The 12,708-nt window shown below is 41.9% G+C and overlaps 1 protein-coding gene and 1 pseudogene across 1 annotated transcript; both read left to right on the forward strand.

Annotated features, from left to right (window-relative positions):
• The first annotated feature begins 363 nt into the window (after positions 1–363).
• On the forward strand, positions 364–4,006 carry LOC126602156 (uncharacterized; annotated as a pseudogene).
• Positions 4,007–11,523: 7,517 nt separating this feature from the next.
• LOC126604644 (acyl-CoA-binding protein-like) lies at positions 11,524–12,708 on the forward strand. The gene is made up of 4 exons (XM_050271928.1): positions 11,524–11,664; positions 11,802–11,925; positions 12,087–12,149; positions 12,381–12,708. Exons 1-4 carry the CDS (start codon positions 11,653–11,655, stop codon positions 12,458–12,460), a joined length of 279 nt encoding a protein of 92 aa, XP_050127885.1. The 5' UTR covers positions 11,524–11,652; the 3' UTR covers positions 12,461–12,708.

Consider the following 12,708-nt stretch of genomic DNA (forward strand, 5'->3'; position numbering starts at 1 on the left):
TATTTGGATGGAATGTGGGTTAGGTGAGCCTTCATTTCATCAATGGCGCTATTGCTATAAAATGCGCCCGGTGAAAGCATGCACTGGGTATGCCGAGTGTGAATGTCAGAGTGAAAGAGAGCGTATTGTATTTGGTAAGAAAAAGGCGTACTGCACTTGGAAAAACCGTTGGTGCTTTCTTTATAATGATTGGGAGTATGCTAAAGGTGTCACGCCTAAGCGACGTGTTCCTACTCATTTCCAGATTGTAGGTTGTAATATATCCATTCTTTGCATTATTTGCTATTTTTGTGATTTTCTCTTGCTTCTAACATTTTTTCTTCATGCAATGACGCGAGGGACCATCAAGCTGTCTGGACAGGAGCTAGCTGACATAGAGAAGGTGTTGAGGGTGCCCAAAGAGGATAGACATTTGGGCAAGCTACGACCCTTATTTCGAAAGTACGGTTTCCAGCCCTTAGTGTTGAAATGCCAGAGACGAGCAATTAAGTTGTGTCTTTCATTTCGCCCCCTCTTTCTTTTACAAAGTTGCATTCCTTACTTTGATTTTTCTTGTTCAGTTGAGAAAGTGGGCAAGAAAGGGGAGACTAACGACAAGAAAAGGAAAACACCCATGTTAGTTCCCGTAGACGACATTTTGTTTCACAAGGGAGCTCGTAAGCACCAGGTGAGGCCAACTGATAAGAGCATATTTATGCGATTGAGTTAGCTTATTCTCATGCATTTATGTTGTTATTTCTTAGTTAATTATGTATTTTAAGCTATTTTCGTGTGTTTGTAGGTCTATAGGCCTTATAAAGCAATAAGATGCATTTTGGTGCATTTTGGAGCAGTTTTGGGCTTGGAATGAATAGCACATGCATGGAGCAAGGTGGATGGACGAATTGAAGACTAAAGAGGCTAGGAATGTGTTAAAGAGAAAGAAGAATTAATGTAAAAAGGACAAAGAGCTCAGCCACAAAGGGGTGTCACTCCACCATTCACCTTTCCATCATTGTCGTGCACCACCATTGCACTCCCTTTGGATTCCTATGCCGTGCATCATCATCCATGTTCCCTCCATTGACTCATTTGTTGCATCATTCCACCTCCATTTCCTTTCTCTACCATGTGCACAATCATTCATGTTCCCTAGCTGCAACACCACTCCATTTTACCCCCATGCTTTGCATCATCACTTCACTTTCACCTTTGAATCATTTCAAACACCATTCATTGCACTCAATTGCTACACCATTCCTTGTTCCCTCCATCATTTCAGATTCATGCATCATTCATTGAATCATTGCACTCAATTGCTACACCATTCCTTGTTCCCTCCATCATTTCAGATTTCATGCATCATTGCACTCAATTACTACACCATTCCATGTTCCCCTCCATTGCCATGCACTTCCTCTATAAAAGGAAGTGTGTGTAACATAAATTTAGTTCATACTTGGTTAGATCATTCACTCCCATTTCAACACAACCTTCATCCAAACACATCCATTCATCTTCACATCCATTCCTCCATACAAACAAACCTTCAAACACTCACCAACACCTTGTGCCGTAGCAAAGGAAGGTAAGGAAAGTGCTTGGACGTGCTTGCTGTCCAACTTGGATCGTTGGAGCGTTTAGGTGTTTTCTTTCTTTTGTTTCCAATGTTTAAATTAATTTCCTTTCGTTTTGTTGTAAATATGAGTGGCTAAACCCCTCTTGGCTAGGGGTGATTTCAAAGCCATGATTATGTGTGCAATATAATTTGATAAATTCCAGTTATGAACTCTTGGCTTAACTATTTGATTGATAACTTATTTGTATTTGTTAATTAAGGGTCGACACTTAATTGGCATGCATAAATCCGTAGAATATAAGGAAGTTTCACATAATCGTTACAAACTGATATTCACATGTAGTGAAGGTCGCTTATAAACGATCGCGTTAAGTTCAATTCCTAGCATGAGTGACATGATGTCATAGTTGCAAGTGCTTTGTCAATGCTTATGATTTTCATTAAACGTAATGATCTTTTATTGTATCTCTATTATGATGTCATGTAGGGATCTTTAGAAGAATGTTTTGGGTTGTCGAATGATGTCATCCAATCCAATAAAACAAGGAAAATATGAGAGTTAACTAGTGATGTCACGGTTAATTTGGAGCATTGTCGTTCATAATTCAATGAAGTAGTAACTGGAAATCGAGTTATTTGCATACATGTCATGTGTGGAGAAAAAGCCTCTAGCTATCCCATCCATCATCTTATTTCTCAAATTTGTTTTACAATCTGTCTAGTTTTTCATACTTGTTTGTTTGTTTCAACTTCGTCCAAAACTCAATCTCCCTTTACTTTAGTGTGTCTAATTAGTTAGAATCTGTTTTAATTTGTGTTTTTAAATGTTTTGATTCAAGTAAAAGTCAATTTTCGTCCAAAGTTATTCCTAATGTCTAGTTTAAGGTTATTTAGTTGTTCTAAGCTGTTTTGAGTATTTTAAGTTTGCTTTGAGTCTTGTGAGTCTTGTTAAGTATTTTTAAGTTTAGTTTTATGTTTTTTAGTCAGTTTAGAGGTTATTAGCAAGCCCTCCTGATCCCTGGTCCAGAACGATCCCTACTTATACTTATACTACAGTTGTCAAAAAAGGGTTAAATTTGTGTGTTAAGATAATTTTCGCATCACCAACCCCTAAACCTAAGTTGCAAGAGGAGGTCCTCAAGATTGCTGCCTTAAAGAAGGCTGAAGCTGAGGCCATCGGGTGTGCTACTACCATAGTTAAAAGGGAGGAGAGAAGACTGTTGCCTCATCTTCCAACCATTAATCCCATATTTCCTCCAACCATGGAGTCTACTGACCAAGAAGGTGTCCCTAGCTGTAGCCATAAGAGAAAGTACAAGGAAGAGGTTGGCAGCATTCATTGGAAGGACTTGAAGGTTGCCATGCAGCCAAGTAGTTTTAGGTATGTCAATAATTGCCTGGCAGGACGTCGATCCACTGTTAATGAGCTTGGCGAGCCGCTAGATGAGAACGAATTAGATCGTGACTGAATGATGAGGCTATCTTCTAATGTAAGTGTTACTTTGTCATTTCTTTGCTTTCTCCCTTCTTTTTCCTGGTAGTGACGATTATCTTGTCATGTAGGTCATGACCGAGTACAATGATAGATTACGAGAAGTCGAGCGGTACAAGGCAAAGTTTAAAGAGAATAAACAGCTTGTGAATGACGCCATAAAAACGAGCAAAGCTTTGGCTGATGCCATCCGCCTTAAGGATGAAAACTTTGAGAGTTTGAAGAGGCGGAATGGTGAGAACGTGAGGCTCAAGAAACAATTGGAAGCGACTAAGGAACAGTTGGAGACAACCATCCTTGAGGTTTCCAAGGTTAAAGGGGAGTTGGATAGTGCCTTGGTTGAGGTTTCTGGGCTGAAGATGAGTATCCCAACTGAGAGGGATGCTGCTGTGCAGGAGTTCTTAGGTTCCCAGGCCTTTCATGATGCTTTTAAACCTCACTGCATCCGAGCGACTAATTTTGACAAAAGGAAATGGATGGCCGTCCTTGAGCGTTACGACAATGGAAGCATTATCTGAAAGTACTGTGATGAGATGGATGAGTACTGACAAAAGGGTGAAGCCTTCGTCCTCGCAGTTGATCCTAATAGTGATGATGACTCTGATAATGAGGCTAGTATCAGTGAGCAGTCTCAGGAAAGTGAGGATGGTCCTAGAGATGCTGAGGAAGGTGGTGATGACGATAGGGTTGAAACGCATAGTGATATTGTCAGGGGTTCGGCCTCAGATGAGGATGACTCGTAGTGCCCTCTCTTTCTACATGTACTCTGGATGTACGAGTTTGTTGTTTGTGTGGCATGTGCCATGTACTCTGGATGTACTAGTTTGTTGTTTGTGTGGCTTGTGCCATGTACTCTGGATGTACTAGTTTGTTGTTTGTGTGGCTTGTCCCATGTACTATGGATGTACTAGTTTGTTGTTTGTGTGGCATGTGCCATGTACTCTGGATGTACTAGTTTGTTGTTTGTGTGGCATGTGCCATGTGCTCTGGATGTACTAGTTTGTTGTTAATTACTAAGTATTTGCACTACATTGATGAATGCCTGGCTATGTTTGAGCAAATCCTTTGTTTAGATATAAGCCGATGTACTAGTTCTGTCCAGTACTGTTTGTTTATTTGTATAGTCTTGTTGACATATACTTAGACTTGATTTCCTGTTGGAAGCATTCAAGTCGAAGGTTTTAACTCGAGTGTTTCATTGCTAGGAATGTAAGAGGATTAGGACTGAGTTGTCTAAATCGCCTCTTTATTGAATTCATGCCAAATAGTCTTCGTTACATAGGATGCCGAACGACTGAAGCTTAACACTTATACAATGTGAATTTACTTGTAATAGTACTTCAAGTGATCAGCGTTCCATGGATGGCCAAGGGTCTTGCCATCAGAGCTTCTAAGCTTGTAGGAGCCAGGGTGATTGATGCCAACAACTTCAAACGGTCCATCCCAGTTTGGACTAAGTGTTCCTTCACTCGGGACTCTGTCGCAGAGTAATCTTTTCTTCAATACCCAGTCCCCCACTTCGAAAGAACGAGGTTTGACCCTAGAGTCATAGTAGTTGGAGATGCGCTGCTTGTAGGCGACATTCCTCAAGTGAGCCTGGTTTCTGTGTTCCTCGACTAGATCTAAGTTGAGGGTAAGTTGTTTGTCGTTTTCACTTTGCACGTAGTTCTGGACTCGGAACGTTGCTTGCTCAAGCTCAAATGGGACAACTGCCTCTGTACCAAAGTCAAGTGAGAATGAGGTTTCTCCTGTTGATGTTCGATACGAATTGCGGTATGACCAAAGAACTTGAGGTACAAATTCTGGCCAACAACCTTTAGCCTTGTCCAAGCTGGTTTTCAAAGTTCACTTGATTATTTTGTTGATGGCTTCAACTTGTCCATTAGACTGAGGATGAGCTGGGAAGGTAAAACATAAGTTGATGTTGAACTTAGAGCATAACATCCTGAACTTATTGTTGTCAAACTGTCGCCCGTTGTTAGTGACTATCACATTGGGAATGCCAAATCTGCAAAGGATGTTCTTCCATACGAAGTCTTCTATTTTTGCCTCAGTAATGGTTGTCAAAGGTTCTACTTCGGCCCACTTTGTGAAGTAGTCAACTGCAACGATTGCATAGCGGACCTTGGCCTTCCCTGCAGGTATTAGGCCGATCAAATCAAGTTCCCATTGGGCGAAGAGCCAAGGGCTGATCATGAGAGTGAGCGGCTTGGGAGGGGAGTGAGGAATAGTTGCGTAGCGTTGACACTTATCACATGAACGAGATATTCTGATGGCATCTTGGTGAAGTGTTGGCTAGTAATATCCTTGGCGAAAAACCTTGTGTGCTAGGGATCGAGATCCAGCATGATCTCCGCAAACTCCTTCATGTATTTCCAGAATGACAGTTTCCACCTCTGCGGGCGTAAGGCATCTTAGGTATGGTAGGTTAAAACCCTGTTTGTAGAGTTGGTCATTAATGATCAAGTAACGGGTAGCCTTGTATCGAATCTGCTTAGCTTGGATTTTGTCATTTGGAAGGGTGCCATGAACAAGGAATCTATAAATCGGGGTAATCCAACTATCCCTCTGTTATAAGTTGCACACTTCCGCAGCCATGGTGCTTGGTGCTGCCAACAATTCGACTTGAATTTTTCTCCCAATCTTGTCTTCCACCGCTGAGGCGAGGCGAGCCAAAGCATCTGCATGACTGTTTACCGCTCGAGGAATTTGGGTGATCTGGTAGTGGAAGTGCTAGAGCAATAATTGTGTTTGTGCCAAATATGCTACCATAGTCCTTAGCATCAAAGTTGTTAGTGACCTGGTTAACCACCAATTGGGAGTCACTGAAGATATCAATTCGTTTAACCCCAAGGTGTTTGGCCAAATGTAAGCCTGCTAGGAGGGCTTCATATTCGACCTCATTGTTCGACGCCTTGAATTTGAAACGAATAGCATACTCCATTGCCACTTTGTCAGGGGTCGTAAGGATTAGTCCTGCTTCACAACCCTGTTGGTTGGACGAGCCATCAACATATAGACTCCATGCTGGGGCTGTTAGTTCTATTTTCTGAGCTTCCGAGGGTAATGAAACCACTTCTTTAGGCGTAGAAACAATTCCAACATGATATGTGAAGTCGACGATGAAGTCGGCGATGAAGTCTGGCATTGCTTGGCCCTTCTTAGCTGGCTTTGGTTAGTAAGAGATGTCAAACTCACCCAATGCTATCGCCCATTTGATCATTCGCCCGGAAGTGTAAGGACTTTGGAGTATTTGTCGAAGATGATGATTGGTAAGCTCGATAATGGAGTGTGCTTGGAAGTTAGGGCGAAGTTTTCGAGCAGACATGACCAATGCTAGAGCCAATTTCTCAATGTTGGAATATCGTGTCTCTGCATCTTGTAAGGCCTTGCTAGCGTAGTAGACAGGCCGTTCGACATTACCATCATTTCAAATGAGAACGAAACTTACTGCTGAAGCCGATACCGACAGATAGATAATGAGAGTGTCATCAACCTCAAGTTTGAAGAGCAAAGGGGCTTTACTCATGTAGTATTTGAGGTTCTTGAATGCCTCAGCACATTCATCAGTCCATGTAATGTACTTCTTACTTCCCTTAAGTGCTTTGAAGAAAGGAGCACATCTGTCTGTGGCCTTAGTGATGAACCTAGTTAAGGTTGCCACCTTGCTAGTAAGGCTCTGGATGTCTTTTGAAGTTACCAGTTCCTCCATGTTGAGGATTGCTTTGATCTTCTCGGGATTAGCCTCAATGCCCCGTTGGCTTATCATGAAGCCTAAGAATTTGCCAGAGCCTACGCCGAAGGCACATTTGTTGGGGTTCAACTTCATTCGATACCTCTTCAGAATGGTGAAAGTTTCAGATAGGTTGGTGATGTGTTGGTCAGCATGTTTGCTTTTGACTAGCATATCATCAACGTAAACTTCCATGCTTTTCCCAATCTGTTCAGCGAACATTGAATTGACCAGTCTCTGATAAGTCGCTCCTGCATTCTTTAGGCCGAAGGGCATAACTTTATAGCAATACAGTCCTCTGTCAGTAGTGAAGGCTGTGTGTTATTGGTGCAGAGGGTTCATGAGGATTTGGTTGTATCCTGAGAAAGCATCCATGAAGCTCAGGAGTTCACACCCTACCGTAGAGTCTATAAGTCTGTCTATGAGAGGGAGAGGAAAGCTATCTTTCGGGCATCCTTTGTTTAGGTCGGTGTAATCGACACACATTCTCCACAAGACCTTTTGGAGCAGGAGACTTTCCTTGGTCGGATTCTTCTTAACAAGGACAACATTTGCTACCCACGTTGGATAATTGACTTCGCGGACGAAGCTTATGCCTTTGAGTTTTTCAACTTCTGCCTTCATTGCCTCGTACCGTTCAGCGTCATAAGATCTTCGCTTCTGTCTCACTGGCTTAGTTTTGGGGTCAATACTTAAGCGATGATAGATTAAATCAGGAGAGATGCCTGGCATGTCCTCGTATGACCAGGCGAAGACCTCAGTGTTCTCTTGCAAAAAAGAGATCAATGCCAACCGAATGGGTGGTGACAAGGTGGTACCAATCTTCACCATGCAATCCGGATAATCTTTTGAGATAAAGACCTTCTTCAACTCTTCAGCGGGTTATGCTTGCTGGGTGAAAGAGTCATCTCGAGGATCGTCAGGTTGACTGTTGCCACCGTGAAGATCCAAGTTGGCTTCGTCTGGGCTGGTCTTTATGACTTGGTCATGTATAGAAAGGGTTTCCTTGGGCACATGCAGGTGCTATTGCTTGACCAAAGTGTTATAACATGATCGTGCACTAAGTTGATCTCCTTTGATGTAACCATTGCCATAAGGGGGTTGGAAATTTCATCAACAACATATGTGTGGATACCATGACCTTGAGATCATTGATGCCTGTGCGTCCGAATATGACATTGTATGTCGTTGGGCAATCAACCAGCATGAAGTTAGTGGTAATGGTAGCTGTGTAAGGGCCTGTACCAATGGTGAAAGGTAAGTGTATGCTCCCCAAAGGTTGCACAATATCACTGGAGAAGCTTATCAGAGGGGAAATCGAGCGGTCGAGCAAGTGTTCAGCTACATTAAATGCCCTGAAAGCTTCAGCAAACATGATATTGACCGAAGCCCTCGTGTCTACCAGGATTTGTCGTACTTCAAAGTTGGCTATGTGTGCTTCCACGATTAGTGGGTCATTGTGAGGGTAGATGATACCTCTTTCTTCCTCAGGGTAGAAACATATTGGATCCCAGTTAGGCTTTTGATACTTACCTCCCCTGATGTCTTCCACATGAAACACTTGGTGGCCAGACCTTAAAGCTCGTTCACTATTTTTCATGGCCCTGTTGGAAGATTTAGATATGAGTGTGCCACCACTTATGGAATATATCACATTTACCTGGCATTGGTTACGGTTACCCATTGGAGGGTGAATGATGAATTGATCAATTTTTCCTTCACGTGCCCAAACTTCAATATGATCACGAAGGGTAATACACTTCTCGCCGTCATGGCCATTATGCTCGTGGAAGCAGCAAAACCTGCCCGTGTTCTTCGTGGGCTTGTAATCCGGGTGCCTCGGCTTTGGCTTCGGTATCAAGTGTGCTATGCTGGGGTAAATGGCCACGCATGTGGCGTTCAAAGGTGTGTATACCTCATACCTCGGGGTAGGGGCTGTCCTGACACGTGCGTGACCCACTGTGTTGACTACCTGGGGTTGGGGATTATCATAGCGATACCCTTTGTTATCACGGTAGTGTTCCTTACACTTTTTACTAAAATGAGACCGGTGAGGATGGAAATCTTTCCTTTTGCCCTGAGATTGATATGTCTGTTGACTTGGCAAAGTATTAAGTAAGGCAGGGGGAGGCACCGTTGCCGTTTGGAAGGTTGAGGTCTTCTCATTTGGTTGGATCTAGCTTCCATTCCCTACTTGCTGATAAGGGGTGGTTGTGGGGGGGTTTCCCTTGATATGTCTTTGCCTCGGCGGAGGCATGGTTGTAAGCCTGTGCCATCACCTTAGAGTAAGTCTTCCAAGTGTTGGCATTGATCATGTACTTGAAGAAACAATCACGTAGGCCTACCGTGAAGACCTTGAGGGCAGTCTTGTCATCTGCCTCAGCGCAGCGAGAATACTCATGGCTGAAACGACCAGTATACTCTCGTAGTGATTCGTCCGGTTTCTGGCGAATAGTGTACAAGTCATCTGCAGAATGCAAGCGATCGGTCTGGAAGATGTGGTGCGAGACAAACAGTTTCCTTAGTTCATCAAATGAGTCTACTGTCTCAGGTGGAAGACGGCAATACCAGTTTAAAGCTCCGCCAGAGAGGATGGAAGGGAAAAGAAGATATCGCTATTCGTCGGTGTGCATCCGATATGCCATGGTGGACTCAAAGAGGTTAAGGTGTTCAATTGGGTCCTCCCTTTCAGTATAGAGTTGTAAACTAAGCTTTTGTTTTGTCTTCGCTTGAAAGGGGTGTCAAGGATCCTCATTGTGAGAGGGCCAGGCCTGGGTTGGTTCCAGTCAGGTATCTCGACCTAACGTGCGGCCTTCAACTTGTTTACTTCCTCAATGAGCTGTAGGACAAGGGGGTCTTGAGTGGAGTCATGTACCACTGGGATTTTCTTTTGTAAATCTGCATCACCTCTTTGAAGTAGGAAAGTTTGAGCAAGGGCGTGTGATTTTTCCTTGGACTCGCCGTACTGACTTCTAGGGCGAGTCTGTCGGAATACCTCAGAGTCCCCTGTACCTTCATATTCCTTTAGGACATGTCGTTCCTTCCCTAGATTGGCAGCTGGCCTGGGTCGTGGGAGGGGACCGAGTCTTTCAGAAACCCTTGGGTCATTGATCTTTGAGCATATGTGGAGGGGATTCTCTCGACGTTGCTTTAGGAAGTCTTGGCAGTCACGATAAACGGCTTTCGATCCTTCCAACCCTTCTGCAATAAGGTGTCTTCCTCTACTTCTCCTGTTTCGGGTCGAAGCAGCTGGGTTGAGAGAAGTCTCATGTTGATCAATGTTTTGATGATTAGCTCGCTCCTCATCAAGGATACCCATGTCGAAGGAAGATGACCCTCCGTGTTGGGGGGCACCTAGATGATGGTTGATGTCCACAGAGGCAATAAGCTCGCGTGTTTGAGTACGCATAGTTTCGTGGAGCGTCTCAAAGAGCTTTTCATACTGCTCATAGAGGACCTCATTCTTTATTGCTATTTTGTTGTTTTGAGCTTCTAGCTCATCGACTTTAGCTTGAAGAGCAACCCTCTTTCCTTCCTTCGTTCGTTGCTTCACACTAGGTGCAAGAGGGGTGTCATTCTGTGTACTATGGCTTCCTTCGCTCCCCATGTTGGAGAGGGATGTCTGGTCAAAAGAGAGTGTACGAATGGTGGAAACCAGCTTGACAAAGCTAGAGAGAGTGGGAATAAGTATCGTTTTCCACAGACAACGCCAAATGTTGATGCACAAAATCAGTGAGGACTTTGGTACAACAGAAAGTGTTAAGTTTGTGACCTTCGCTAGATTGCTCCGGTTACTAGCGTGGATAAGTAAGTAAATGGATAGGGACAGGGAAGCAAACACAAGATGTACGTGGTTCACCCAGATTGGCTACGTCCACGGAGTAGAGGAGTTCTCATTAATTATGAAAGGTTACATAAGTACATAGGTTCAAGCTCTCCTTTAGTGAGTACTAGTGAATGATGTAGTACAAATGACATTATGAAATATTGTGAAAGAATGATCTCTATTTATAGAAGAGAGTTTCTAGTTTCATTCTGACATTGACACATGTCGTGTTGTGATTGGTTTCTGATGTTGACTTGTGTCGCGTTATGATTGGCTTCTGATGTCGACACGTGTCGCGCTGTGATTGGCCTCCTGGTTGTAGCGAAACTCTTCTGGGTCTTTGATGGTATAACGTTGACCGGTGCTCAGTAGTTTCGGGATTGGTCAAGTATGGTACAAACAATTTCTATATTATTGAGAGCATATCCCCATGAAAAATAAAAATATTGGAAATCAGCTCCTAATTTCATGTTATATCTTGCAAAAGATTTGTTGTTTTTATTTCTATATTGTTGAGAGCATTCTTCCCATGAAAAATAAAAATACGGGAAATCAGCTCCTAATTTCATGTTATATATATCCACACTGTATGAGAATATCAACTTTTTCAGAACAAGTTATTTAATTACATGTCGAGCTCAATTAATAATTTTAAAAGAAATCATAAACAAACACTTTTTTTCCCTCAGATTGATCCTTATTTGATTATGTTCCCTATATTTCGTTTGACAATATAAATAAAAAAAAACATATAAAAAGCTAAAAATAATATACGAAGATCAGCTCCAACTCCTAATATTGCAAATATCTTGCAAATTAACATGCATATGGCGCAATATATAATTTGTGGTAGTGGTGCTAGTGGACCCCATGTCACAATGTCATTATCCATTGTAATCATCTAAGAAGTTCATATCTGTACAGAAATTCTTTGTGACTCTCGTCCATGCACTCCACCGCCAACTAGAAGAAGACCCCAAAACTCATAACACCCATTTCACAGTTCATCGATTGCTGCTAACAATCTTGCTTTGCATACTACAATGGCTCTGCAAGTAATTATCTCTCTCATAAGAACATTTTTAATACCTGCTTAAATATTTAATCACCTCTTTTATTTGAAGAATTATCATTTCTTTATATATTTCAAGTGTTCGTCAATTTTAATTAATCCGTATGTGAATAATTGAAGCTCGAGGAGGAATTCAAAGAATATGCAGAGAAGGCCAAGTCTTTACCCCCAAGAACAACCGATGCAGATAAACTGATCCTGTACGGCCTTTACAAGCAGGCAACAATTGGTTCGGTTAATACTAGTGAGTGCTTTCAATAATTATATACTTAATTTCTCTAATCTACAAATTTAATTTCACTCCGCCACCACTATTCTATATATTTATATGTATCTTTAACGATCGATGTGCATGCATGCAACAAATATTCATGTTAATTATATATACGTATATATATTATGCAGATCGACCTGGGTTTTTCAGCCCAACAGAGAGGGCCAAATGGGATGCATGGAAAGCTGTTGAAGGTAATAATACCTAGAAATTATTACATTACAAAAACCCTAATTATATATGTAAGCATGCATTTAAATTTGAAAGTATAAAGAGTGATTTTATACCAAACTGATGAGCTTGCAGACGTTCTCTGATATAAGTGGGTCTAATTAATATGTCGATTTTGTGATTCTAAATAGTCTAACTGAAACATAAGAGAGTACTTTTGCTAAAATGACCCTGACGTATGTGTTACTAATCAGGGAAGAACAAAGAAGAAGCAATGGCTGAATACATCGCAAAGGTGAAGCAGCTGCAACAACAAGAAGTAGCCTCCACATAGATCATACAACATGAATGGAGTTCTATATCTATATCTTAAACATTTCCTAAGTGTTTCAAGAAGAAAACACATACCAGAATGTAATAAACCAATAATTTTCAATTTCCACAGCTTTTGCTTTATAATTAAGTCATGATGTACTGCGCTTAGGAGTAGAAATGTTTTTCAAATAAGAGCTTTAAACAAGCTGTTGTCCATAGATTTGAACTTAAGAATTCTTCAAATAATAGAGATGCAAATCCCATAAA

The sequence above is a fragment of the Malus sylvestris genome, chromosome 15 (assembly GCF_916048215.2).
Source record: "Malus sylvestris chromosome 15, drMalSylv7.2, whole genome shotgun sequence".
Taxonomy (NCBI): Eukaryota; Viridiplantae; Streptophyta; class Magnoliopsida; order Rosales; family Rosaceae; genus Malus; species Malus sylvestris.

What these genes read in the sequence shown, in the direction of transcription:
- LOC126604644 (XM_050271928.1), top strand. An exon ending in AATTGGTTCGGTTAATACTA is followed by an intron (nt 11,926 to 12,086) that starts GTGAGTGCTTTC and finishes TATATTATGCAG; the next exon opens with ATCGACCTGGGTTTTTCAGC. An exon ending in TGCATGGAAAGCTGTTGAAG is followed by an intron (nt 12,150 to 12,380) that starts GTAATAATACCT and finishes GTTACTAATCAG; the next exon opens with GGAAGAACAAAGAAGAAGCA.